Below are 27163 nucleotides of genomic sequence, written 5' to 3'. Positions count from 1 at the left end.
CAAAACCAGGGTTTATGGCAAGGTATTGGCTTATGTGACCGTGGAGGCCAGTTAGGCAAGTCTGAAGTCCATAGGGTAGGCTATCAGGAAGGGCAGGCTGGAACTCTCAGGCATGAGCTGAAACTGCTGTCCACAGACGGAATTTCTCCTTCTGGGAAGTTTCACTTTTGCTTCGAAGGCCGTTCAACTGATTAAACCAAGCCTGCTCAGGTCATCCAGAATAATCTCCCTTAAAGTCAGCTGATTACGGACTTTAGTCATACCTGTAAAACACTTTCACAGCAACACACAGTGTTTGATTGGATAACTGGGATTACAGCCTAGACAAAATGCCTCATAAAACTGGGCATCACAGGAGACAAGTGTCTCTGCGGTCATAGAGCAGTCACAGAATATCAGTTTACTTTGTATTCATACGGGGATGGCTTTTGGTTTAAGGTCAGCTGTTATAAGCAACCTCAACCGTTTAATTTTTTTTAAAACAAAGTGTAAGATGCAAAATTAAATGGAACTCCTTGTTCTACAGTCTACCAGACTTGCTGTCGCTGTGTGGGTAGACTTCTTTTTACAGTAGGTCTTTGCCTATGATCAATAAAATTGTGTATATAGCAACTTTCCACAAACTTGGCTAGAAAAATTTAGCCCATTCCCTGCCTTGTTCTTGATGAGGAGACATTGAAGATAATTTAAAAATAGGCTATTGTAGTTGTTCTCAAAATTTTTGGTCTCAGGACCTTTATGTGCATCAAAATTATTGCGGACTCTAAAGACCTTTTGTCTTTATGGGTTACGTCTTTGCCAGTTTGGGCTGCTACAGAACTCTCTCCAGGGAGCTGCAGACTGTGTACAGTTTGGGGGGCTTACCCTCTGAAGCTCATCTGGGAAACCTCTTCCTCCCAAGGGCCCACTGACTCCAGGTTAGGACACTGGGTGGGGGTCTGATAAGCACCCTTTTACATGATGGTGAATAAACTGCTCTTCCAGTACCTAGACATACAATTTTAAAACCAAGGAGGAAAAGAACAAAGAGGAAGGAAGGGAGAGAGAATTAAAAAGTGGTTTACTCAGTAAAGATCTTTATGGTGATGCTTGAAAGACCAAAGCCATTTAAGTAGGAAACGTGCTAAGCTTTTGCTGTATGTATATGGAAAGATCATGAGTAAAAGTAATCCCCCCTTAAAAACAACTCACTGCATAAATTGGATGTCTACTTAATTGAGTCGTCGTTAACAACTTGATAGGAAGGTGAAGTGCTATGTGACATCTTTACTTGTACTGTATCATGCTGGTAGACAATTCTCTGGGAAGCTGAATGAGTTCAGGGTAGAAACGGTCACCTGCAGCATATAAGCAGTAATCTGATTATCAATTAAAAAGTGAAAAGCACTGAGGAAGTTTTACTTAAACAATATTCCACACTGATGCTTTTAACAGTTTAACAGCTAATCGTTTATAAACATTCTAATACAATAAAGCGAGATCAGGCATTAAAATACATTCCCTTTTAAAACACAGGTTTGCACTGAGCAAAGAAGACAATATTCTGTGACAGCCAAAGGAAAATATACTCAGTATGGTCAACAAACAGTAGTGTTTTCATTTTAGTTAATGGACATTTTTACAAACAGTCTGGAAAAAAATAACTGCGTGTAGCAGTCGTTTGGGAAGCAGGGAAACAAAGGGGCATAAGGTGCCTTTATAATTCTGAGCTCAGAATTAGGGATGTGGCAAATATACACTAAATGGTCTTGAAAGAAAATAAGCGCAGGCCATCTCAGTAGATATACCCAAAATATATTATTAATAAAGTGAGGAGGAAGTAGTTTCTAAGGAAATCTGGGCGCAAATGTTTGCTCTGTAAGACACGGAGAGTTCAGGGATCAGAACCGTGAGGCATACAAATCACGGATCTGAAAAGATCCCATGTGTTGAAAATAGGTCCTCGCTCAAAACTGTTCCTTGAATAGGCTCTATCAAGGATGTGGCACATAAGAGCAGGCTTATTAGGAGACAGATACCAAAGGAGTTTGGAGAGGAAGCTCTTTAAGTAAAGGCTGAAGGTATGGAATATCTGAAAGGCAGAAAGCAAAAGTTACCTAATAATCTAATAATAGTCACCCATACAAAGAATCATTACACAGATAATGGAGGTTAAATTTTATTTCTATTTTTCAAGGAAAAAGCATATGCTGTAGTACAAAGGATTTGGTTTCAATATAGCAAAGTCAGTTTTAATGGACAAAATCAGTCTTGAGAGTCACTGATATTAAATAACGGAATAGGGTTAAGGGATGGTACGGGAACTTCAAAGACAAGGTATGCAGGTCTCTGAAACACTGACTGAAGGCATGGGGAAGCTGGAGATGCCCACTTTGGTCCCAGCCAAGTTCTCCTGCTATTTTCTGTATGTGATACTGTCTGTTATTCAACTCAGAGGCAACACCATATACCCACTGTGAGAACTGAATTCCCTTTGGGGTTATCAATTACTCACACAGCCTTCCTCTAAAGGAAGGCTTCCAAGTGGTTCAAATTCAAGCCTTATGTGGGATAGTGTTTATATCACATTCACAATGTAACAGAGGTACATGGAAATTCTTGTAAGTTACATAAAATACAGAGTTGATTGGTCCCACTTTGAAGAAGCATCATTGAAGATTAGATTTCCTTTATCAGAGTAGACAGGTTTAAAACACATTGCTGGTACTGTACCGTTTTAATAACATTTCATTTTTATATTGATATGCCAGTTAGAAATTAAGAAACGGCGTATAATTGTGGGATTTCGTTTAAATTCTAGAAAAACTGAAAGATACTTTTTATTCAGCTTAACTAAGCCTGAGGTCTTCTAGCACAGGTGATTTTTGCATTTCTCGAAGATTATCCTGTAGTTTAATAAACATAAAGAACTCAAGCACACTAAATCTTGGGAGGACTAGTAAACGAGAGCAGAAGATTTAAAAGACATCATTTCTTCCTTTGTCCACTTAACAAGGTAACTTGAGTTGATGATTAATCTTGCATTGTTAAATTCAAATCCTAAATATTTTGACAAGTATCGTTAAGTTTGATAATTGTTTACAAAGAATTTGTGGTTATATGTTGAACTATCAATGTAGAGAGTTTTCAGTTTGTTGTTATTCGTATGATATGAAAGGGACCAATCCCTAATATTGTATCCCTAAAACATGGGCCATTCTACTGAGATCACATGCAGAGAGAAAAGTTGAAGCTGCAATAGACATAGTAAAGCTACCTGGGTTTGAAGCAAAAGACTAAGGAATTAGGTGTATGTATTTCTCACTGTATATAAATAAGTCTTTTCAGTCCTAGTCAGCTCACCTGGATTCCTTTAACAGAGACGTGGCCCCAAATCCAAATGCATTTCAGGTCTCTAAGGACTCGAATTACCTCATTTTTTTTTCTCACTGGTTCATTAATAAAGCATCCATTTAAGAACAACTATTTATAAGTATAGTGATATTTTAGAGAATATAAAATGATGGAAGGAGGAATCAAAGAAGTCCTTTGTTTGCAGCCAAGATGTGGGGACTAGATCTGAATTTGTTCTGAACAATCATTTGGGAGAAGTGTCACAACAGTTTTGAAGAAATAATAAATGTCTATAAAATATAGGCTTCTGTGGTATAAACAATTTTGACACCTTTTGTTGAGAGACCAAAACAAACAAAAAACAAAAACCACGCAGTATGTTCTATGGACCAGAAATTAAATAAGTCCCCAAATTTCAATTTCCACTAAAATATTTATTCAGTTGATAATATTTTACAGAAATAAATAAGAGCAGGTTTTCTCTAATACAGATAGGTATATTTATATTTTTATATTTCTTTTTTTTACAAAATTAAAGCATATCAAATTGTTTTTCCTAAAACTGTAGCGCAAAAAGGAATACTAGGAAACAAACAGAAAGAAATACTGAAATATGTTCATCATTAAATTATAACCATGGGCCTTCTGAATCTCAACAAGGTATATGATTTAGAGAAAGAACATGAGATTTGCAGTCAGGGGACCTTGGCTCCACTGTTTACTTGCTGTGTGTCATAGGCACATTTCTCAATATTTCTGAATCTCAGTTCTCTACCTTTAAAACAGCAATGATATTAATTATATCAACTTCACAGGACTGTTGGGCAAATTAAACACGTGAATCTATAGGAAAGCTCTTTATAACATGTAAAGAGCTATAAAAATAATAGTTCTGTTTAATATTTCATATAAAAGAATCAATGCATATCTTCCTTCAGCTGAAGAAAATAAGCACCAAAAATGTGTGTGTGTTTTCTTCAGTTGAATTATGTCACCCTATAAACCAGAATAAGAAAATGCACCTTAACTAAGCACCAAAGCCTCTCGGACAAATGTGATCCAGGGTATATTTCTATTACAGTTTTCTGGGCAACTAAGTAGGCGCTAATGAGTCCTGAGGGTCATCTAAAACTCTGAAGGCTCAAAGAAAACAAATCAAGAACATCTGTATTACATCAAATGGCTAGGATACAACAAGCTACTCCTTATTTAGCAATTTCAAAGTCCATTAATTCTTCACAGAAGAAGAAACACTAGGTTATTATCACTTGCAATTATTTGCTTATGTGAATATGACATTCTCTTGTTCCAAAGATCAAATACTAGTCCTTGAGGAAAGTACTAGTGGAATGAAATAACAAATCCTATCATAAATTTAGATATTAGTGGTTAAAAGTCTAGTTACACAAGAACATGCGAAAGGAAAAGAACCCAGGACATTAGTATAATAGCGATAAAAAAAACCCCTGCCATATTGCCATGTTATAATGATAAGAACTGAAATTATAAACATTGCAATATTTACAGATACATCAATCTTAAAACAGGTAAAAACTCAGTAAGACAAATTAAAAGTAGAGAAAGCAGTTTAGATAATTTTAAGGAAAGTAATAAACATCAATACACTTAGAAAGGCTAAAGTTAACTGCTTACACTGATAATACTTAACATAGAATAGAAATACTTAAAGTGTGCAGTGTTTTGATTTTTAGTGGCAAGATACAGAGAAAAGAAATAATTGCCTAATATTAACTTACTGTTAGGAGTTGCATTACTCTAAAGTTACTATTTATGGAGTTACAGTCTATATCTACTCAAAGAACTAGGAGCTAACATAATTCACCATCTTTTAGAAATATCCCTAATAAGATATTGGTGAATCATGTGCTAAAGATACTGAAGGCTCTTTCAAAAATGAGATCTAGTTGGTAGAGTATACCAAGTCATGTACAACTAGACTAGTTGACTTACTCTGTTATTCTAATTCTTTTTAAGACTGATCTTACCAAAAGAAAAGTACATATTACCTCTCTTAATTCCCTCAGATAGAGGTACTCTTGGGAACAAAAATAAATATTTTATTGGGAGTGTAAAATTAAAAATCTTTATAGGCGATTGTGGAAACAGTATATTGGAAAGGACTCAATAACTACTAGAACACTGTACAACTGAAAAAGAAATAAATTCATTCAACTAAGAACACTGTTTACTGACATCTGTTGGATTGTTTAACTTATAACTTTATTCTATAAGCTATGAAAAATTTAAAACACATTAAAGTCTGTGGATTGAATCCAGTGTACTTCATTCGAGGTCTTCAGTTTCTTTGGTAAACAGGTCTGCCAGACCAGCCACGGTCAAGACAGAGGCCTCGGAATGTTTCGCTGATGGGTTTGTGTGACTGCAGGATTTTGCAAGTGAGCAGAATCAGAAAGAAACCCCAAGGAATAAATTATTATATTCGTCTTTATATACTGTCTGGTCTTATAATAATAATATAAGACATAATAGTACAATAATATTATATTCTTATATAAGAACATACTTGTTCTAAGTTTTTGTAATTGAGTTATAAGAAACTCCTGGAAGAAAGTAGGCAATGGGATCATTATTACAACTTGTTAAAAGTAGTGAAGATTTCTATATACCATTTTCAAACTTGGTCATAAAATGTCTTTCTCTGCACAATTAATAAAACAAAGAGACAAAACCCCTGCCAGCTAGTACTAAAGCTCTCACCTTACAACTTACCTTCTTAGTATCCAAAGTTCATTTGTTTCAAGAACAATTCAACAGCTCTTTTAATTGCTGTTTTATTGAGGCAGCTTAAATATAAGCACTGAATTCTGTGACATATGGAAACACCACTAACAAAAAGCCTTCATGTTTGAGGCAAAAAGCTCTTGTGGTAGCCTTTCTTTCCCACAGACCACCAATGAAAGAAAATTTCTGGTTTCCAATGGCTTCTTTGCTCTGCAAAGTACCTCTGTGGAAACAATCCCTTCTAAGGCAATCATCTCTTCTGAGTGTATCTTCCAATCATACCTATCTCACAAGGATTCAGTTAGGTATTAGTTTATGTTTCAAAATGACTTTAAAGAAAATAAATTAGGAAATAAATGTTAGGAAGTTTTATGATTCCAAACTTAAGTTTTCAAAATTAAGGCTGTTCTGGTCTCTCTGCTTCTGTTCTGCCTTTGAAATTAATGCCACAATTACCAGCCTAGTTTTAAGTCCAGACCTTTCTACCTGCATGTGACTAACCAGTGTGATGTATCAAGCAGCGCTCTAAATTTCATGTTACAGCTATCAGACTAAAGCTTTTAGGTTGGGCATAAAGATAGATTCCATTTAAAAAGTAATCCAGTGTGGCAAAGAAATGTAGGATAGTTCCTCCCTCCACCCCCCCCGCCCCCAATACACATGGGTGGTTCAAAGTATACTAGCTCTGAAATGAAGTTTCTTTAATAGTACGACAGTTTAAATATTTTTATATATTACAATCCCTATTAATAAATTAAGTCAAATATAGAATGCCCAAAGTACTAACGGGGAAATTCTGGAGAGGTAAAATGTCATACCTTGCTTTTAAAAAGCATTTGCACTTATATCTTTTGGTTGACTAAGTGGTCATCTAGGTGAAGAAGTTCTACACACGTATACAACCTTTTATGAACAGGAAAACTTCTCCTGTCCACTTGAAGTAAACTGTTACCTACCTCCTCTCGGCAGTTTTCAGCATTGCTTGCATTCTTTCTTCTATTGTTGCTTTAATTAAGAATCTGTGTACAATAGTGGGTCTAGAAGGTACATAACAATTATAAGTTTAAAAACACCTTAAAACAAATTAGAACAAACAAACTTCATATATTATATGTTATATTCGTCAGTCAGTTGGTATCTACCGTGGCAGGGACTAATCCAGGTGCTGGCGGGGGCAATGGTCAACAGTGAATACAACAAATGATTTAATCTGAATGAACAAATACCTATTGAGGGGAGACACACAATAAACACACACAAAATAAGGTATTTTCAGGTGCAGACAAGGACATGAGGAGGCTGACACAGGACCTGAAGCACGACTGGTGGGGATGAGACGGCTAATAAGCAAAGGAGGAGTGGGAGGAGCATCCAGATAGAAGCAGCAGGGAATAAACGCAAAGTCCTGGGAGGAGAACGTGCTTGGCCCAAGCTGAAAATGTCTGAGGGGCAGAGAGAAGGCTAGCATGGCCAAAGCATATTGTAAACAAAGGGCAGGGAGGTCAAGTCACACAGGGTCTCGTAGGACACGGCAAAAATTTGGATTCTTGCCATCAGTGGGTTTAATGCATGATTCGAATTATTCTTGGCTATACTTTAGAAGTCCTTTTGGCTGCTGTGTGGAGGACGGACTATTAGGCAGAAAGTGGAGGCAGAGATGGCAGGTATCTGCGTGACCTTCTCTCTTTTTTATCTCATTTCACATTTCTTTGTTCAGCTGTTACCTTCTTCATAAGAACTTCCATGCCTTCCTGCCCAGCCACCTGCACTCTTAATCCTCCTTACCCTGCTCCTAGCATAGTATATATTTTACTTATTATGTTTATTGTTTACCATCTGTCTCTCTACCAACCCCCTACAACTAGAATTTAAGCTCTGTGAGGGCATCTCAAGTACTTAGAACAGTGCTTGGCACACAGGAGGAGCTCAGTAAAAACTTACTGAATGAACTATGTAGGTATTGATGCAGGTAGACTGTTCAAGCTGGTGATGGAAAGATGAGGTACTTCTAATCTGACTGTATCTGTTTTCTCTGAATGAGGCAAGATCGTCCTCAAAGGGGAGGAGGAAGATACAGGAGACTTAAGAGAGTCTCCTCAGAAAGTAGAAAAATCTATTTACTAGGGAAGCATAGTAGGATTGTTAAACAGTGTTGAGTGGCTTTTTTAGACTTGTGGCCTTACATCTGGGATGAGTCCACTGTATGCTTTAGAAGATAATGATAAGAACTCAATGTTTAAAGATATAGGACAAAACCAAAAAGCAAAAAAACCAACTCCCTGCTCTCCCCACCCCACTGCCAAAAACCCAAACCAAACAAAAAGCAATAACCCAATAAGACATAACTACGTTTTAAATGCTACTTGTTAGTACTTTAGAACAAGCTTGCATTTATTACAATTATATTACTTTGCCATATTTTGCCTGATGAACATGTCTCTTTCTTGCTCAAAGTTAAAAGTCATCATTTGCTCTCCCAGCCACTGCTTACAAAGCAGGCCATGTTTCTGAGTATGGCATACAAGACCTTGTCTCCTGCCACTCCTCTCCACATACTTTATACTCCAGCAATTTCACTTCTTAGGGTCCCTAGAAATATCATGTTATCATGTTATTTATTTCCTCTGTGTTTCTGCACAGGCAACTCTGGCTGTATGAGCACCCTTTTCTAGCCCAACTTTGGAATAATTATTCCTTTAAGAGTCAATCTAATGAAGCCTTTCCTGACTCTCTAGGGCACAAGAGATCACTCCCTTCTTTTGTTACCACAGTACTTCTATTATATTTTCTCACACTCTACTACAATATGTTAAATCATGTTTCCTGTACCACATAGTGATCTCCTTGGGGAAACAAATTATGTCTTATTCAATTTGAATCTTCAGTATTTAGCATAATGCCTGACATATAGTAAGTATTCAATCAATATTTATTAAATGAGAGCTTAGTATGGATGCATTTAAAAAAAAAAATTCAAAGCATCTAACATCCAGGAGGTAATACATCTGAGAGGCCTTATAAAGGATAATTGTCCATTCTGATATTTGAATAAAAGTAGTACATACTACATAATATCTACTATTAGGATTACTTTGTGCCTTAAACTAAACTAATTGTCTCTTAGAGTGGACCTGGAAGGCTGTATTTTCCTAAGGGGAAGAATTTATAAAAAAGTTATTTAGGGCTTCCCTGGTGGCGCAGTGGTTGAGAGTCTGCCTGCCGGTGCGGGGGACAAGGGTTCGACCCCTGGTCTGGGAGGATCCCACATGCCGCAGAGCAACTGGTCCCGTGAGCCACAACTACTGAGCCTGCGCGTCTGGAGCCTGTGCTCCGCAACAGGAGAGGCTGCGATAGTGAGAGGCCCATGCACCGTGATGAAGAGTGGCCCCCGCTTGCCGCAACTAGAGAAAGCCCTCACACAGAAACGAAGACCCAACACAGTCAAAAATAAATAAATAAATAAATTAAAAAAAAAACAAAAAAAAACATTTAAAAAAGCTATTTGTTTTCAGTCATGTACAAAATATACCTTCTTTTAAATAGAGGCTACTTTAGCCAATCAAAAGTTAATTCTTCTCAAAGTTATGATAGATGCCTTCAACTTAGTAGTTGTCTTAAGTATTATAAGAAGCTGTTTTGATGAAATGATCAGGGTAGTTTCTGAAGGAGGAGACAAAAATCTGGGAGAATTTGGGGGTTTGCTGCTTGGAGGAGGGAGGGTTGGAAATCTCAAAATGTCTTCTGGTCATCTAATAACACTTGAAAATTTAATACATAAGGAAGTAACTAAAAATGAATAGGTTATGATGAACATAAATGAAGAGTTTAAATGCTGATCTGTATCTTAGAAACTGGAGCAAATATTACTGATGTTAACTTTAGCCCTTACTTTGTTTGTCCAATCCGGTGCACCCTTCCTATGGCCTGAAGCTCATGGGCAGGGTTCAATATGGGCTCCACCAAGAGAACATGAGTTGCTTCGATGATAGTTAATCCATTAGAACCTGTGTGCAGGGGCAGCAGCAAAATATTGATTTGGGGATCATGTTTAAATGCTGAAAGGTTCTCCTAAAAAAGAAAGGTACATTTAAATTTTAGCTGGATAGTTAAAAATAAGAGCAGTATATTATATGCAGCTCATATTAAAATGCCTAACGGTATCCAGGTCATTGTGAAATGTAGTGACTAAGAAAATTAAATGTAAAATTACCAATTTTAGAAAACATAAACTTATTGCTTGATTTTATGAAAAAAAGTGTCACATAACCTCTCTTGTTCTTTATGATATATAATGGAATCACAAGATACATGTATGTGATGTATGCAAATTAAACTATATGAGCTTAGAGGAAAAAGAGAGTGAGAGAAAGAATGTGCAAGAGTGAGTGTGAGGTAAGAGACATGAATCTACTAAATTTTCTCTTGGTGTTATTTTTGGTGTTTGTCACTTAGGTGTGCACCTGTCATTGTGCTGAGTGTGATGTAAGCATAGTTTAACCATACGCAGTTTGCCTAATGCAGTGATTTTAGAACTTAATCCCAGGGGCATGAGGCCTCTGTCCATTCAAAAGGTGCACCACAGCCATCTCTTCCTATATTAAAGAAACAGACCTCAAATCAGAAGATCTTTAAATATGGTTTGCTATGGGTGTAACTGAATAGATGGAAAATAAATGCAATTTCTTTACTTTGCCTTTAAATGTTAATTTTATAGTTAATCAAGAACTCAAACCATGTTTTTGTGGTTTATACGACACAAGACAATAAATGCAAGTAAGCTAGTTAAGAGCAGTTTCAATTTGCAACTGAATCCACTCCAAAAAGACATAAGTAAAGTCTTTTGACATACCTGAAATGTCTTAACACGACTGATCTGTGCAAATTCCATGCTGTTATCAGTGAGAGCTTTAGAAATAATGTCTAATACATCTTGCCACTAAGAACACATAAAACAATAGGAAAATAAATATTTACAAACAGCTTTCATATAAAAAAATTTGAAAAGTGACTAAACCAAAATATCCTTTATACCTCAGAATTAAGTAAACAAAAACAAAATCTTCAAGTATAATACCATTAATATATTTTGTTCTATCCTGAAAGATTTTTTTGTATCAAATGCTGGTTAAAGATAGAGTAAAAAAAATGAGCATCTTCAGTAAATGAATTATGATAAACATAAACAACAGAAAACAAATTACAGAGTACTTAATGGACGTGGTTAATTATCTTCCAAAAATGAAAACTAGAAGTTTTACTCAATACCTTTTATTCAATAGGTTATTTTAATTTTCTTTTCCTTAACCAAGTTCATCTGTGAAATGACTTTAAAGGTTAGAGATTCCAATTTAAAAATATTAATATAAGAAAATCCCTAAGTAAAATTAATATAAAAACATGAAATGTAGCTATAGGAATTGACTTGTGAAGCATCATCAAATTTCTCTAAAAATAATTCTATCCAATGGACATAGAAAAAAAATCTAACATGGAGAAATCTATCAGTAATTCTAAATCTCAATTATATTTTGGCAAACATTAACAATTATTTCTCAGATATAAACTGATTTGAAACAGAAAGCCACTCCGAGTTAACGAGGATGAAAATGTTGATTGTACCGTTGAGAAAACAAGTGCTTTAGCCCCTGGATCTCTCAGCTGGATTCTCATCAGAGTTCTGACCACAGCTTCCACTTTTGTAGAATGGCTGCCCTTTGAACACAAAGAAGAAAACACATTATTACCAAATAAAATCTGGTTAACAGTGGAATGGAAAACTAACATAAAACACTTATTATCAAAACTATATGATAGGTACATATGTGTTCATCCTTTTTCATTTTGTATCTGCTGGAAATTTTCTTTAGCCTCAAACTGTACAAGTTACGGATTTACACCCTGAAAGAATCAAATATAAAAATGCACACCAGAAAGTCATACAGTGATATGACCCTAAGATAAGATTTTTTAGTTAAGTGGCTGCGTTTTGTAGTTACAAAATTTTGTTACTTTAGATAAGCAGAATTTATATTAAAAACACTCTTCATTTCATATATTATGGCATTGAAAATGTTCAGAATATAATGAATCAAAACTCCAAAGTAAGCAAATAGTAAAGAATCTAACCCACAAAGAATCCTTTCTTACTAGGGCACTACAATGACAGAGGTACAAATGATGTCCACTTGGACGGAAGCAGATTTATACAAAGCTAGATAAACACTGAAAGAGTGCTTTTTGTACTTTCCATGACCATTTCCAGGATAAGAGTATGAAAATGAGAAAAAGTGAAGAAATAAGAAAATGAAGAAATAAAGCAAGTGTTTTTGTAGCCTTCACTGAGAAAGTCTTCCTCCTGGAATGCTCTGGGAGATGGTATGACACGGAGATTAAGGGCATGAGATTTTGAGTGAGATAAATCGAAATTCAATTGCCAGTACAGCAACTCCTTAGTTATATAGATTCTAACTTTTCTAAGCCTTAGTTTTCTTATCTGTCAAGCAGGGATGATAATTACATCTATTTCCAAAGGTTGCTGTGATGGTTAAATGAGAAAACGAATACAAAGTGTTTGGCCCAATAGTTGGCAAATAGTAGACACCCAATAACTTATTATCTTTCAGAGACATTAAATATGAGCACAACAATGACAGAGATTATCCTACAAGGGGGGTAGATCTAACCAAAAAGAAGTAAAAATATTCCCATACTGCTCTTCTCCTCAAATCACACCCCCTTACTACTTTTACACAAGGAGACACTCAAAGGTAAAAATATAAACAAAACAAGGAAGAAAGCTTTACTAATTTTAAAGTTACCAACAAAGAATTATGGGAGAAATTTAAAAATTCTCGTATTAAAATCCTGGATCTACATCTATTTCTCTGGATATGCAGACTTTCAATTATACTTGAAAGGTTAAAAAGTATAAGGGACCTACTTCAATCTAAAAATTATCTTAAATAAGAGCAAAATTATCTCAAATAAGAGAAAACAGGAAATTAGCATAATGTGATCATTTAGTAGTTTAGACAGAAACTTCCATGTTCCTTGCAAGGTCTCATTTTCAAAGATATTTTCAGGTGAAATACCAGGATAACTATGAATGCTTCTATCAATTAAGCTGCTTCTTACAAAAATTTCAAAAGAAAACAGAATAGTCTTTTATAAGCAACATTCCAAACCGGAGTGTTAACTCTATGAAGGAAAAGACTAGAATATTCCCTTTTATCAAAATTTGGCCACTTCAGTGGTAGCTCTCAGTGATCCCTTCCAAATGCTACAATTCTGAACCATTTGGTCCCAGTCCAGTTACTTCCTACTATGAAAGAAGAACAATAAGGAAGTCTGGAAATCCAAAGCTCTGCTTGGCAGAAAGCTACATGGGGAGTGAGATGGCCTTAATACGCTTTTCTTCCAGATGGACAGAAAGTGGCTATTGAGAATGAGAAAACTGAAGAAAGAAGAGGGTGGCTCATATATATCTGTGGTCCTTGGTTTGAGCAGGCATGCCTTACACAATTTTTGAAAACAAAGCCAAAATGCATAATCCTTATGTTAGACCAATGTGTTAAAGCAGATTCTCCCAAAGATTTCACATTTTAGACTACTTGAAGACATTTAAATTATCATAAATTATCATTACAAATGTTGCTTCAAGTTACAAGATGCTGTGTTGAAAATACACTGCCTTTGTGAGTCTATTTTAATAAAAATTCATAATGTGTTGCTAAATGAAAAGTTAATGCTCTAGACAGTGAAGGATTACCAATCTAAAAAGCACTACTGATCTTTCTAAAAAGAAAGGCAGTAAAATGTAGGAGAAAAACTGAATAGAAGTTAAATAAGGATCTGGTTTCTGTCCTATTTGCTACATACAGCACAAACACTTTTTGGATAACTTTTTTTTTTGGCCTCACACACGGCATGTGGGATCTTAGTTCCCCGACCAGGGATCCAACCCGTCCAACCCGTGCCCCCTGCAGTGGAAGCACGGAGTCTTAACCACTGGACTGCCAGGGAAGTCCTTGGATAACTTATAAAAAATTACAAAAAAGCAATGTATGTTCATTGGACAACTAAGTTAATAGAAGTTTAGGATTAAAAAATTTAAGTCTATTATTTTATGCCTTACTCTTTCTAAACACCACTAAGAATTTGGCATTTATTCTGTTAGACCTTCTTGGGCATTTTAGAAGCCTCTATAAAAACGCACACACACCCCACAAATAGTTTTAAATGTGTTTTATAACATTGGCCTTTATATTTAACATTGTATCTTGGCAATCTTAACCATGTAGGACCTCTATATATACCTCACCTCAATGGCTGCACAATATTTAGGATACAACAATTTATTAAATATTTGTTTATTAATATATATTTAGGTTGATTTCATTCTTTTTTGTTCTTACAAACAATACTTCAGTGACTATGCTTATACTTATAGCTTTGGGTATCTGTGCACATATTTTTGTTGGAAAGGCATATTAATGTGGAACTGTTGGTCAAAAGTTAAAGAAAAACTGGTTTGTAGGACCTCTCATATACTGTACATGTTAAATTTATGTTGTAAATATTTTCCTAACTTTCTATATGTAGTTCACATTTAATTGTATTAAATGCAGTAATGTAAGCAAAAGTGCTATATTATATTAGCTTTAGTAACTCACAAATGCTTGATGAATGATATGTGGATTTAAAAACTAAGTATTCTTTGACTTTACTACTTTATTAGACTTTTCTGTGTTTGTTTGACATTTAAATTTGTCTTTCATAAGGGAAAGATGAGAGATTTTATTTGGAGAAGAATAGCTTTTTCCTCAATTAATTGCCCTGCCATGATTCTACCTAGTATGATTTCATATATTATATCATATCTCAGAGTACAGTATATTCCTGTCATTTATCAGTTGATATTTGTTTGAAAACAAGGACCAAATGGCATTTACTTTTATATCACCTAGAGCCTAGCATGGTCCTTTGTAAATAGTATATACTCAACCAGTTTACTTAATGTAAAAAATTTTAATATGTATGTTTAGGCTTCTCAATCCCAAACACACCTGAGTAAAACAACGAATAAACAAAATAAAAATAAAAGCAGGTTAGAATACAATTAACAACTCTCAACATATTTTTTTGGTCATTCAGAATGATTAACAACAGGCAAATCAAATCTTGCAATTAATCTCTTTTATAATTGAGATTATAAAATTATAAAAGCTAGAGAGACTCAGACAAGAGCAGTCTTGAAAGACGAGCAGATTTAACCTAACACAAAGCAGACCTGAGGTGGATTTTGGGTTAGTACCGTGTAATGAAATTCACTGGAACTGGTCTAAAAAGAACCTACCAATTGGAGGGTGGTGCCATCTCATTCTGGTCTATCAACACTCATTTTTCTCCCTACCTATCAGCAGTGATAGGAGAGGTTAATAAAGTCAGCAAACCCTGTGGACTTTTATTTCCAATCTTTAGAATCAGAGATAACTACCACAATAGGCCCTTATTCTTAACTTTTTTTCTCTCTTCTGCTTGTGTTTTTACACTTCCAAGTAAAAAGCAAAAGTCCCCAAATAATACTGAAAAGACCATGGTTGGTCTAAGAGCAGAGTAATAAAAGGGATCAAAGAGGTCACTCAAACCTTCTAGCATTTCAGGTAAGTTCACGTTTGATTATTCAAATCATTCAACAAAAACTTTCTGTGCACATAAATGACAAGAACTACACTAGGCACTGAATATACAATGATGAAAAGATACTCCCTTATTCCCAAATACATACAGTCTAATGCATGTTACAGAATATGGAGAAAAGCAAAGGATGGTTTTATACTGCTGGGCTGGCCTGGAAGCGATTTAAGTGAATGCTTTATTATACCATCTTAATAAGCATTATGCACATTCTACTGTTCTTTTTAATGTTTCTTTCTATCTCAAATACATAAATGAACTTTGGCTCAGATCTGCCAGTTTCTGAGATGACTACTCAATGTGGTCACTGCTACAGAAAAGAAATATTCACTTTGTTAAAAAGATTAAAACAGGAAGGAGATGGGTTATATCTATATAGGAGAGGATCACAGAAAAAGCAAAAAAGATATGGATGAGGAAACAGATATCAGTCCATCCCTGTTCAAGGTGTTAACTGAGTATGAATATTCTCAAGACAGGTACACTGGCAGCCTCAATCCAACCCAGTTTATGTTTTAGCTGTATCAGCAAACACACAGAGGCAAAGTTAGGCTGGAATTATGGAGGGGGGTGCATGGGAAGAGAAATCCCCCAAAACTGCTAGATCATTTCATAATATATTAGGTTGATAGAGTTGGATTTAATTATAAGCAGCTCTGCCCTCTTCCGAAGTTCCTGTCCCTTTCCTCATTTCTATCCTTTCTTGGTAGTCTCTTCAGTTTTTCCACATGTATATCTACCAACCCTACTCTATGATTAATGCTTGGTTTTTCTTCATGTTTCTGAAACATCGAAGACCAAGGCCCAGCTTTGGAATGAAGACCTATCATCTGTCCTCTGTCCGCCCTTGACTGTATCTTTGTGGCTGTTCTCTCTGAGGCACTAGTTCTCTCTAAGGCCAACTAGGGAACTATGAAAGGAGACATATAAAGTGCTACCACTCAGATCAAGTTAGTGCCTCTCCTGCTCTTCCTCTCATGAGGTAAGTAGCCAAGAGCATTATAACAGTTAACACTGAAGGAAAAGGATGGGATTTTCCTTCTTTACAACAAAAGAATCTTACAAAATGTTCTTTATGAAGATCTTTGCTCCCTTGCTTGTAATTTAATGAACAAAACCAAACTAGATCTCAAAGCTACACATATAGGTCTTTCCCTTTCTGGAAAATTAAGTACAAAGTTAAAAGCTCCAGACCATTCAGGCAGTCAAGGCAATGAAAAATCAGTAGAGATCCATTAACAATAAAGGCTAACGAAGAATTTCTCATGAAATCTGGCCTAGAGTTTGTCTAATAGCATAACTAGAAATCAGAAATGTCTCATAGCCTCTTATCTGTGCTAAATAGGTGCAACTAACTTATTTTTATCATAGATTTAAACTTGATTGGAATAAGCAGCTACACATTTCCAGGCTCTTGTTAAAATCTGAGAACCTAAACTTTGAGTTAAAAGCTGTTAAATGTGTTAAAAGGATGGAAAATTCAGTTTTGTTTCTATTGTATATTCAGGAGAAGAAGAATTCTAATAAAGCAATCAAGTAGTATTTGATTTAGACTTTGATCAACCCCTCTCCTCCAAAATAGGTCTGAATATTTTACCAATGCATCTTAGAGTGAGGTACTGCTTTTTTCTCTGAAGTCTTGTTATTGGGGAAAGAGGAGGGAACGATAGGAAAAATCCATGAGTATAGATAGCATAGAAGACATACTGTAGCTAGCTTCACCCTATTCCCTTCACATCTATTTTCTATCTGTTGAGACTCCTTATTTAGGGAAGGAAGGAAAGGAAGGAGAACAGTTATGACACCTCCCAACTGCAGCAGCAAAGCACTACTTCTATTTGATTTATATAAATAAAAGAAAAATAGTGCTCTCTATGACTGGAAAGTTATTGTTGAAAACTGGGAACTCTGAAGCAGGGTTTGGCAATCCATGACTCTGAACCAACGGTTTGTTACCCATTATATCGCTTCTTCACCAGTCTAGTCCTTCTTCCTTTGGCCCCTTTTATTTTCTCTGTTTGCCTAATCTGTCCACATTGCTCTCCCACTCCTTTTTCTTTGTAATATATATGGATTCTCATGGTCATGCTCAGCTCCACTGGCAGAATTAAGGGCTAAAGTGGCCACTGTGTTCTGAAGAACATCAGAAAAAAGTCAACACAACGGAGACGAGGAATGTACTGAGTCTTATTTTTCATCAAACATCAGACAGAATATTCATGTTTATAGGCTACTTTATGTCAACAGGCAGACTAAATCTTTAGGGATTTTATAGATACTATATATTTATATATTATCTTTAATGTATCTTTATAATATATTAATATATGATATATTAGTATATATGTTTATATATTATATATATTCCATACATATGAAATACATACACACTAATATATATAAAACATGTCAAATAATGTCTTACAGTATGGGGGTTGCCAGTCACTTATGACTCTAAAGTGAAGGCAGAATGAAGTCATTTTCAGAAGTGCAGAAACTCTGATTTTCCGTTCACATGCTTATCATGTTAAAATTTCTTGATACAGTAGATCACAGTGAAAAAAGAATTGTAGAATGAGGATTACATGAATAATGGTGCCAGATAAGGTTGACACAGAAATAAAGGAAGCTAGCAAAAAAAATGAGAACTTCTACTACACTGGGGTACTCAGAAGATTCTTCCTTGAAAAGCAAAGTTTAAATGAGAGAGGATTAGGATTACATTCCTTTCTGCATGACTTCAATCACTCTGCTTGGTTCTATAATGAAAAATATTTATATTATAATATTGTACACACCATTTACTGATTTTTTTTCCAGATATGGAAGTCACATCTACAATTAGATAACAAAACATGAAAATATAAACATTATAATATAAAAATGATACTATAACAAAAATTAGAATGTGGAAGGGAAAAGAAAGAATGAAGGAAGAATAGATGCACTAATTTCCTCCTATTTTGAAGTGAGGACTCTCAGCAGATACTGTCTACAGCTAGTACTTCAAGAAACAAAATTTATGTATATTACTGAAAGTCATAGAGGTGATCTCTATAACTAAAAATAGAAATTGGCAATAGAAATAGGCAAAGAAGGAAGAATGAAGGAGAACATTACTTTTCACTGTGTGTCGTTTGTTTTATTCTGAATTTATTTTTATTCTTTTGTGCAAATTACTTCTACTAAAAAATATTACACTTTTTGTTTACCCTGATTTCTTACAGATGAATAAGGGTTTTAGGGGAATGGGTGGGAGGCTTGTAATTCTGGGGCCTTTTAAACTTACTACATTAGTGATACAATTGGGATTGTGTTTATCACAAGTGAACTGGTCTTCTGAATTATGCCATTACCCTAGTGCTGCATGCTATTATACCTGCAGTACCTCTCACTGCTCTAGGGTCAAATGGATGCCTAACCTGTGCTAGCTGCCCCGGATAAGAAGTTTCAGCCTTGTCAGAAATGGGACAATCACATCTGAAACAGAGCAGGGATAACATTTAAATCTTCCAGTTATTACTTGTATTGGTTTTTTGCAACCTTTTAAACGTACTACAAGAATCGAAGATCCTGAGATTAGAGATTTTTTTTAAGATTCATTTAACTGAAGAACATCACTTTAAAAAAGGCAAATTTACACAATTTAGCTCTGCCTCGCCCCCCCACAAAAGAACTATGATCTCTAATCAGTTGTATGATAGATCATAGATTTTTCTTTAGGTTTCCTTGCTGATTTGTAACTTGATCTGTTTCCTATTGTTTAGTATAGAGGAAGTCATTTCCTGTCTTAGTACTTTCTGACTTTCATTACTTTTATTCTGGACTTTTCCTTTTGAAGCAGAGCTAACTCTTTCAATTTGCCTGTGCTGTCCATAGTAGTTCCTGCTGAGTAAGATCAGTTAGCATTGTTTTATTTCTGTCTGCACCGGGTTCACCATGTTAAAAATCCATGTTGATAGTGACAGATACAATTTAGTGCAGTTACACAGCTTGTATGATTGATCTCACAAAGTAGGAATACTTTTCAAGCATATGCCTGGGTTGGGTTCTTCACATGTTACTTGAATAAAGTTCAGTGGAAACTCCATCCAGGCAGCCTATGTGGGAAATTTTACAACTGCACTTAGCCACAAAAATATTATCCTGTTCTTTAAAATACTTTGAATGATTATTTCAAAGACATAAAGTTAGTAATTGCAAAAAAGTTAAAAATTTTATTTGGAGCCAAAGGTTTTTGGGGATATTATATGTAAATACGAATCAGTTGTTTACTTGTCCATCCCCATCCATCCATCCATCCATCCATCCATCCATCCATCCATCCATCCACTGAGTACCTGTTACATGCCAGGCATTGTTCTAGATAATAGGGATACAGTAGCAAATGAAACAAAGTCTTCACCTCATGAATAATGTCTTTTCCACATTTTAATGGAGTTTATACTCCACACAGTAAAGGTGTTCATAAAAATAATTTATAGTTTATATCTTAGAAGTCTTCACTGTATGTTCAATTTATTGTAATCTATTGCTAACTTCAACATGAGACTCACTAACAGTTCAAGAGCTAACTTGGCTGGTGAATAGAAATGGTTTTTTGCAATTATACTTATTCATGACATCTTCTAACAAAAACACTTAACTGTGTTCTAAATTTACCAGTTAATATTCATGTATTAATGTTACACTATACATTAATATTATATTATACATAATATTAATTTACCAGTTAATATTATAAGATATCACATATCTTATATGAAAATATTTAGATAAGCATATTTAAATATAACCACTGTGGATTATATTTACCAAATTATTTTATGTCAACTTTAAACTCAGTCAGAATTTTACAGTTTTATTCCACCCAGATATTTTAATTGTATTTAGAAAGTACAAGACAGATTTCACAAGTCACCTTTGAATCAACTGAACAGAAAGTCAAAAAAAAAAAAAGAAAAAGAAAAGAGAAAAACAGAAAGGAAACAACAGGATTCTACACATAGTAGAATATGACACATGGTATTACTAGGTTTCTCTGAGAGTTTTAATGTAGAAATACAGTATTTTTTTTCTCTACAAAAAGGTTGTATAAAACATCTCTACTAGCAATAGATTTGCTTGTTAAAAATGTAGATTCCTGGACCAGATCCGAGATCTAACGAGTTAAAATTTATGGTGGACCTTGAAAAAATTCTTTATTTTAAAAAGCAGACCACTTGATTACTAGACACTCAAAAGTTTGAGAAGATGAAGCATTGTGGTGTGTGTGGGACAGGTGGGAAGGCTTTGCTATGGCTATATCCATGTATTTTCTCCTGGATAGAAACTTATGACATAAGAATCGTGTCCATTATGGGGTCATGGTTTCCACTGACAAAAATGCTTTGTATGAACCTAGCCAAACTGAGGACACGGGGAACAGGCCACGTGGGGCATATGTTCTGCCAGGAGGCCTACTTCACCCTCTAAAATGCCTGGCAGCTGTCAGAACTTGCAGGGGGAATTTTGTTTACTTTGTGAAATGCCCAGTAGGTTCCAAGGGTCATTCAGGAATACTGTCACACTGCTGTTAGGGTAGATACAGTCTTTAACTTAAATGCATCCACTAATCCACTAATGAACATTTTACTCATTTTATTTATATGGTCAGTCAATAGGATTCCTTACATTGTGAAATACCAGTAGAAAAAAATGTCTTATATTATTTAATTCTATATTTATGTTCTCCAAATATCTTTTGTCAGAGATCAGCTATATGATTAAGCACCATGTATGATATTACACTGTTTGCTATGTCCGAGAGCCTTGACATGAATGCTTAGAGTAAAATAAACATTTCAGATAAAAACTTTAATGAAATAAAAAATTAATCCTCAGGAGTGTTTAATAAAAATCAGGGATTGGATAACCAACAATAAAAAAGAACCCGTAAGTTTAGGAATAGTATGAACTAATATTTATAAAATTTCAAAATAATGCCTTCATTATTCATATAGAGTCATCTTTATATCCCTCAACTCCAAGACAGATGATGTGACCATTTAGTGGGATAGTTTCAGATGGTCAGAGTACAGTGAGAGTCTGTGAGAAAACAATAAGCACATGCTTTAAGGAGAAGGTGGCAGAAATGTGACAGGCAGCAGAAGGCAGAAGTGGCAGACAGAAATGGTGACAGAAAACAAAAGTTAAAGTAGCAAGAAGCAATGTGAGAATGTGGAAAAGTGATAAAACTTGCTTGCATAGTAAGTACAATATTCAGTCATGTATTTAATGGAAAGGAAATGTAAGTATTTATGCATCAGAAAGAGAAATTAACTTTAGTGAATTCTGTATTCTTTTAATTTTTTTACAAGATCCTTCAATTAATTCATGTGTTTATCAATACCCATGAAAGACAGGAAGAAGTCAGAACATAATAAACAGAATTTGTACAGATATCCCTGCCCCAACAGGACAGCAAACGTAACTGTCCTGATCTCTCTCCTGGGTGTCTAGGAAAGCTGCCATAAAATGAACAGGTGTTTGGCTTTGATGGGCTCAATGACTCAGTTTCATAGAGGCTGTGCTGTTTACTGGTAGCCAGAGCAATCACTTCCTAAACCTTACTGCATGAAGCCTGACACAGCAGTTCTTCCTTATGCTCGTTCCCCATACTGTGATGAATGCTTTCACCTAAGGGTCAGCAGCCCTGCTTAGCTGTGAATGCTATCTGTGGCCCTTGGGATGCCTGAGGCCAGAGGAGAAGATAAAAGGGAAGAAGAAAAGGCTATAAAAGACTTTTTATGGGAAGGAAAAGGAGAAAGAAACTATAAGAGTAGGAGGAAAAGGGGAGGGGGGGCTGAAAAGGAAAGCAGTTCTTTGTGTGGTGAATAGGTTAAAGTATACTAACTCTGGACATTATATACCGTCCACTTGGCCCACTTATTCAACATTCAGATCTCATTGGTTCAGCTTCTACCACCTTTTCTCCTCCACCTCGCTTAAGTCACCCACTTCTACAGTCACATCTGGAGTACCGAAAACCTGTCCCTCTGGAAAGGACTAATACAAATATTATATGATATCGCTTATATGTGGAATCTAAAAAATGGTACAAATGAACTTATTTACAAAACAGAAACAGAGTCACGAATGTAGCAAACAAACTTATGGTTACCGGGGGTGGGAAGGGAGAGGAGGGATAAACTGGGAGATTGGGACTGACATATACACACTACTATGTATAAAATAGATAACTAATAAGGACCTACTCTATAGCACAGGGAACTCTACTCAATTCTCTGTAATGACCTATATGGGAAAAGAATCTAAAAAAAAAAAAGAAAGTGGATATATGTATAACTGATTAACTGTGTTGTACTCCTGAAACCAACAAAACATCGTAAATCAACTATATTTCAATAATAATAATAATAAAAAGATCTCCTATTCTCTGATAAGGACCCCTATCCTTATAGCTTGGTGGTGCAACAGCCCAACCTGCACCTGTTAGTTATTCGATTTCAATGAGATCTCTACTTTCTCTCTACATATCAACACTCTCCCTGTCTTTTCAAGAATCTTGGATTACGCATTATCCTTTTTCTCTCCTATATCTTCAATCTATTCTTCTTTATTGAAGATTAAACATGCTCAAGAATCTTTTATATTAAACAGAATAAAACAAAAAAACACAAAGCCTTTCTGCACTTCATATCCACTTCTGGTTACAACACTCACTTTTCTACTTCACAGCTAAATTTATTTTTCTCTCTTGACCTATTCATTTCCTGTTCACTTCTCATTCCCTCCCAATCTGCTTTTTGCTAATACATTTCCACTGAAAGGGCTCCTTTTCAATGACCTTCAGTAGCCAAATTAGTCCATCTTGTAGTTGAGCCACCTTCAGCATCAAGGGATACAGCTGATAACCGCCTCCTCCTTGAAGCCGAGTTTCCGTGGCCTCTGTTGGCAGCATGTTCTCCAGGACTGCCTATGCCTCTAGTTGCTCTTTCTTGGTCTCCTTTTTCAGCTCCTCTCCCTTTATTCCACTTTTTAAAAAGCTATGGAGTGCAGCAGGACCTGATCTGAAGCTAAATTTTGTTTCTTTCCTTAGGCCAGCTCATACACTTTCATGGCTTCAAAGATCACTTATGCCAATGACTCTGAATTTTCTCTCTCCAGCTCCACATATGAACACTTTGCTGGAAAGTTCTACGTGGATGTCTTAGGCACTTCAAATATAGTATATCTAAATGTACCCTTCTTCCAAGTACCTTATATAGTAACTGTACTTTTAGCCACCTGATTTTTCACATCAGAAACCAGGGGTCACCTACGAAATCTCCTTCTTCATCAACCCCTCCGATACTGTATCTCACTCATCAACTCTACTCCAAACATCTCCTGAATATATCCACTTCTTTCCATCTCCACTGCCACCAACCTAATCAAAGCCACCATCACTACTGTTGTAGCCTCCTAAACTGGTTTCTCCAAATTTTTTTCTACTCTAGTCTTTTCTATTCCTGCTAATCTAATTTCCATACTGTAGCAAGAGGAATCTTTTAAAACTCCAAGTCTGATCATGATACTCCTCTGCTTATAACATATAACATGTTAATAGCTTTCTTTACATGAAAAGAAAATTCTCAGATACTCAGATGGCTCTTCAATATCTGGCCCCTCTTTGGATTCCAGACTCATTTCATTCCATTCTCCTTTGTATTTTCTATACCGCAGCTACTCAGTTCCATTTGAGTTTCTTCTTGTCTCAGACCTATTCACATACTGGGATTTTTGGTTGTTTGTTTTTTTTCTGTCTAGCAGCCTCCTCCCGACAAGATCACTTTTACCCTCTCTCCAGGTTGGCTGATCCATTCATCCTTTAGACATCTACTTAACTGCCATTCTCTCAGAGAAGCCAGGTTTGATTTTCTTTTGTAGTGCTTATCACATTAATTATTTGCTTAATGTCTGTGCTTTCTGCCTCAACTCAAACTCCTTCCCCCGGCTGCCCATGAGGGCAGCAATCATACCTGTCTTATTCATGAGTGTGTGTTGCATCTGTGAGGCCCAGCACACTGCCTGGCATACAGTATGTGTCCAGTAAACATGTACAGGAAGAATGAATGAATGAAAGTTCATCCCAACTTTGGGATTCTGTTTACCTCACTCAACACACTTGAGAGCACTGTGACTGATATTTTCAGGTTTTACTCACATGACAGTGGGAATAAATAGCAATTAGGTATTCTTTAATGGAACTCCAGTGTTCTCAGGAGGGGGCATCCTAACAACTGCCTAACTCCTGGCAGTTTCAACTTGTGGTTAATTCTACTCACAAAATACAACCCTGAAAAATAAGTGAGCAGAGAGCATCAGGGACCCAGAAGGAGAAGAAATGAATGAAAAATATTCTACTACCTCTTGCTTATGAGCCAGCTGCCCCATTCTCCCAACCACTCCTTCTGGCCTATATTCCCTACTATACTCATACACTGAGTTGTCCTTTGTCTAAGTTTGGTTAGAGAGAAAAAAAAAAGCATGCTTAAGTAAAACAAAGAACAAAAAAGTCTAGTGAAGGCTGCTCATTAAATAAATACCCCTTAGGCAGAAAGTCCAGTTACAGATCCTATTTGGATTTTAAATTATAGTCTTATTTCTTAAAGTTCTGAATGAAGCACGGGAAAAATATTAGGAAAATAAAGCGAAGTTTTGGGTAAACTCTGAAATACCAATCCAGGCCATCTAAAAGTGCACTCCCTCCTTCTTGTGATAGTCTTCACTAACTTTAATAATCAATTAATTTTATCCTTCAATTTGGTGGGGCACATCTTTTTTTCCTGATACCCAGGGCTGAATGGAAGAATGCAGAAAAAGAAACCTTGAATTTAACCAGAGCTCTATCAATTTGTAATGGACAGAAACATTGCAAAAGTAGTAAGGGACTGGAATTCTAAGATGTTACTTTTTTTGCCACGATGAGCATAACTATTATTAACTAACTATGTTTGAAAAAGCGTTCTTGTGTTCCTCCCACGAGGAACGAGTAGATGGTAAAGCTGAGGTTTTCAGGCAGTGTATCTACAGACAGACAACAGTGGTTGCTCCATAGTCACTGGGTCAGCCTTGTTCTGATTTTGATGCTCTCACTGCCAGATACTGATTCCTATTATTTTGGTCTGACTATGCATCTACATGTTCTTAACCGACTTTACCTTCACAGGGATGTCCTCTTCCTGGCTGACTTTCTCTGAGGTGAAGACATATGAGATTTCTTTATGAGATGTGGTCTGGCGGCAGATGGCACACTTAATGGAGCTTCTGTGAGACCCCACGCTGTACTGTTCGATAATAATTGAAACGCATTCATTACAGAAACAGTGCCCACAGGTCAGTACTGCCCACTAAAAAAGAAAACACATAGAATATGCCTCAGTGAGATGCTATCAAAGATGCCTTCCAATCTATAAACATATTAAAAGGAGAAGAGAGTCATAATTTCATTTCCTAACTATTTCATGATATAAATATCCTTTAAGTCATAAAAACTAAGTTATACTTTTAAACTAACTATTTTTTAGTCCAACCAGACTAAGCTTTCATAGTCTTTAGTTCTGTTCACCCTAATAGGAGGATAACAGTCAGTCAGTCATCATTATTTTGTAAGATGCTGGTGTTCTCATTTTAGCATTTAGGAAAAATGCAAATTACTCTTTAGCACTCTCTCAGTAGAGTAACAGAATATACTGACTACAACATTAATTTGGACATAATGTCATATTCAATATATTCTACACAACTTACTAATAAGCAGATTTACATTTTCACATGTTAAAGCATTTATTATATAGAAAATGAGATGGAAATGTTAAAGATAATAAAATTTCTGAGACAATCTAGTTGCATGAATCTCATCAAAACTAAAAGCAAAGAAGAAACTACTTACACCATGATCCTTTCCATTTTTATCAAAATGTTTTTATCATTGATTTTTAACAGAAATTGCCTGTATCTGTACATTACTATTCTTCTGCTCAATTACCAATCTGTCCTTTTAAGATTTATTATCAATAAAATATCCTTTAAAATCTTATCTTCTCCATGAATCATAGAAACTAAAAGGTATGTTCTTTCTGATTATTGCTGGTCAGAATATGGGACTCTATATTTAGGCTTCTACTCTCAGCTCCATAGAAAAAAGTGCCAAGGACACTTTTACTCATTTAATAGTAATAGACTTACCTTTCAAAATTTGAAAAGCAGTGAATATACTGATATTACATGTATTTATTTATCATACAAAGTAGGAACTTATAGTATCATAAATCACATTTCATAAAGTAAAAATAAGAATCTCTTTGAGGAAAACTAATATAGTTCC

At 35.5% G+C, this 27163-nt stretch overlaps 1 protein-coding gene across 5 annotated transcripts in view; it reads right to left on the bottom strand.

The window, feature by feature from the left end:
* Positions 1–1181: 1181 nt before the first annotated feature.
* SHPRH (SNF2 histone linker PHD RING helicase) overlaps positions 1182–27163 on the bottom strand; it is an 89963-nt gene continuing 63981 nt past the window's right edge. For 2 of the 5 annotated variants that reach the window (XM_036871703.1, XM_036871704.1), the window contains exons 25-30: positions 25998–26186; positions 11716–11808; positions 10946–11032; positions 9986–10164; positions 7053–7133; positions 3758–5734 (exon numbers count right to left, since the gene is read on the bottom strand). In XM_036871703.1, the coding sequence (XP_036727598.1) occupies positions 5638–5734; positions 7053–7133; positions 9986–10164; positions 10946–11032; positions 11716–11808; positions 25998–26186 (726 nt within the window). In that variant the 3' untranslated portion in view covers positions 3758–5637. Of the gene's footprint in view, positions 1338–3757; positions 5735–7052; positions 7134–9985; positions 10165–10945; positions 11033–11715; positions 11809–25997; positions 26187–27163 lie in introns of those variants that run through there. The other 3 variants (XM_036871705.1, XM_036871707.1, XM_036871706.1) reach the window with 3 other exon arrangements.

Source organism: Balaenoptera musculus, chromosome 12 (genome assembly GCF_009873245.2).
Source record: "Balaenoptera musculus isolate JJ_BM4_2016_0621 chromosome 12, mBalMus1.pri.v3, whole genome shotgun sequence".
Lineage (NCBI taxonomy): Eukaryota > Metazoa > Chordata > Mammalia > Artiodactyla > Balaenopteridae > Balaenoptera > Balaenoptera musculus.
Note: the sequence above shows the minus strand (reverse complement) of the source record. Positions and strands in the feature narration are given on the sequence as shown.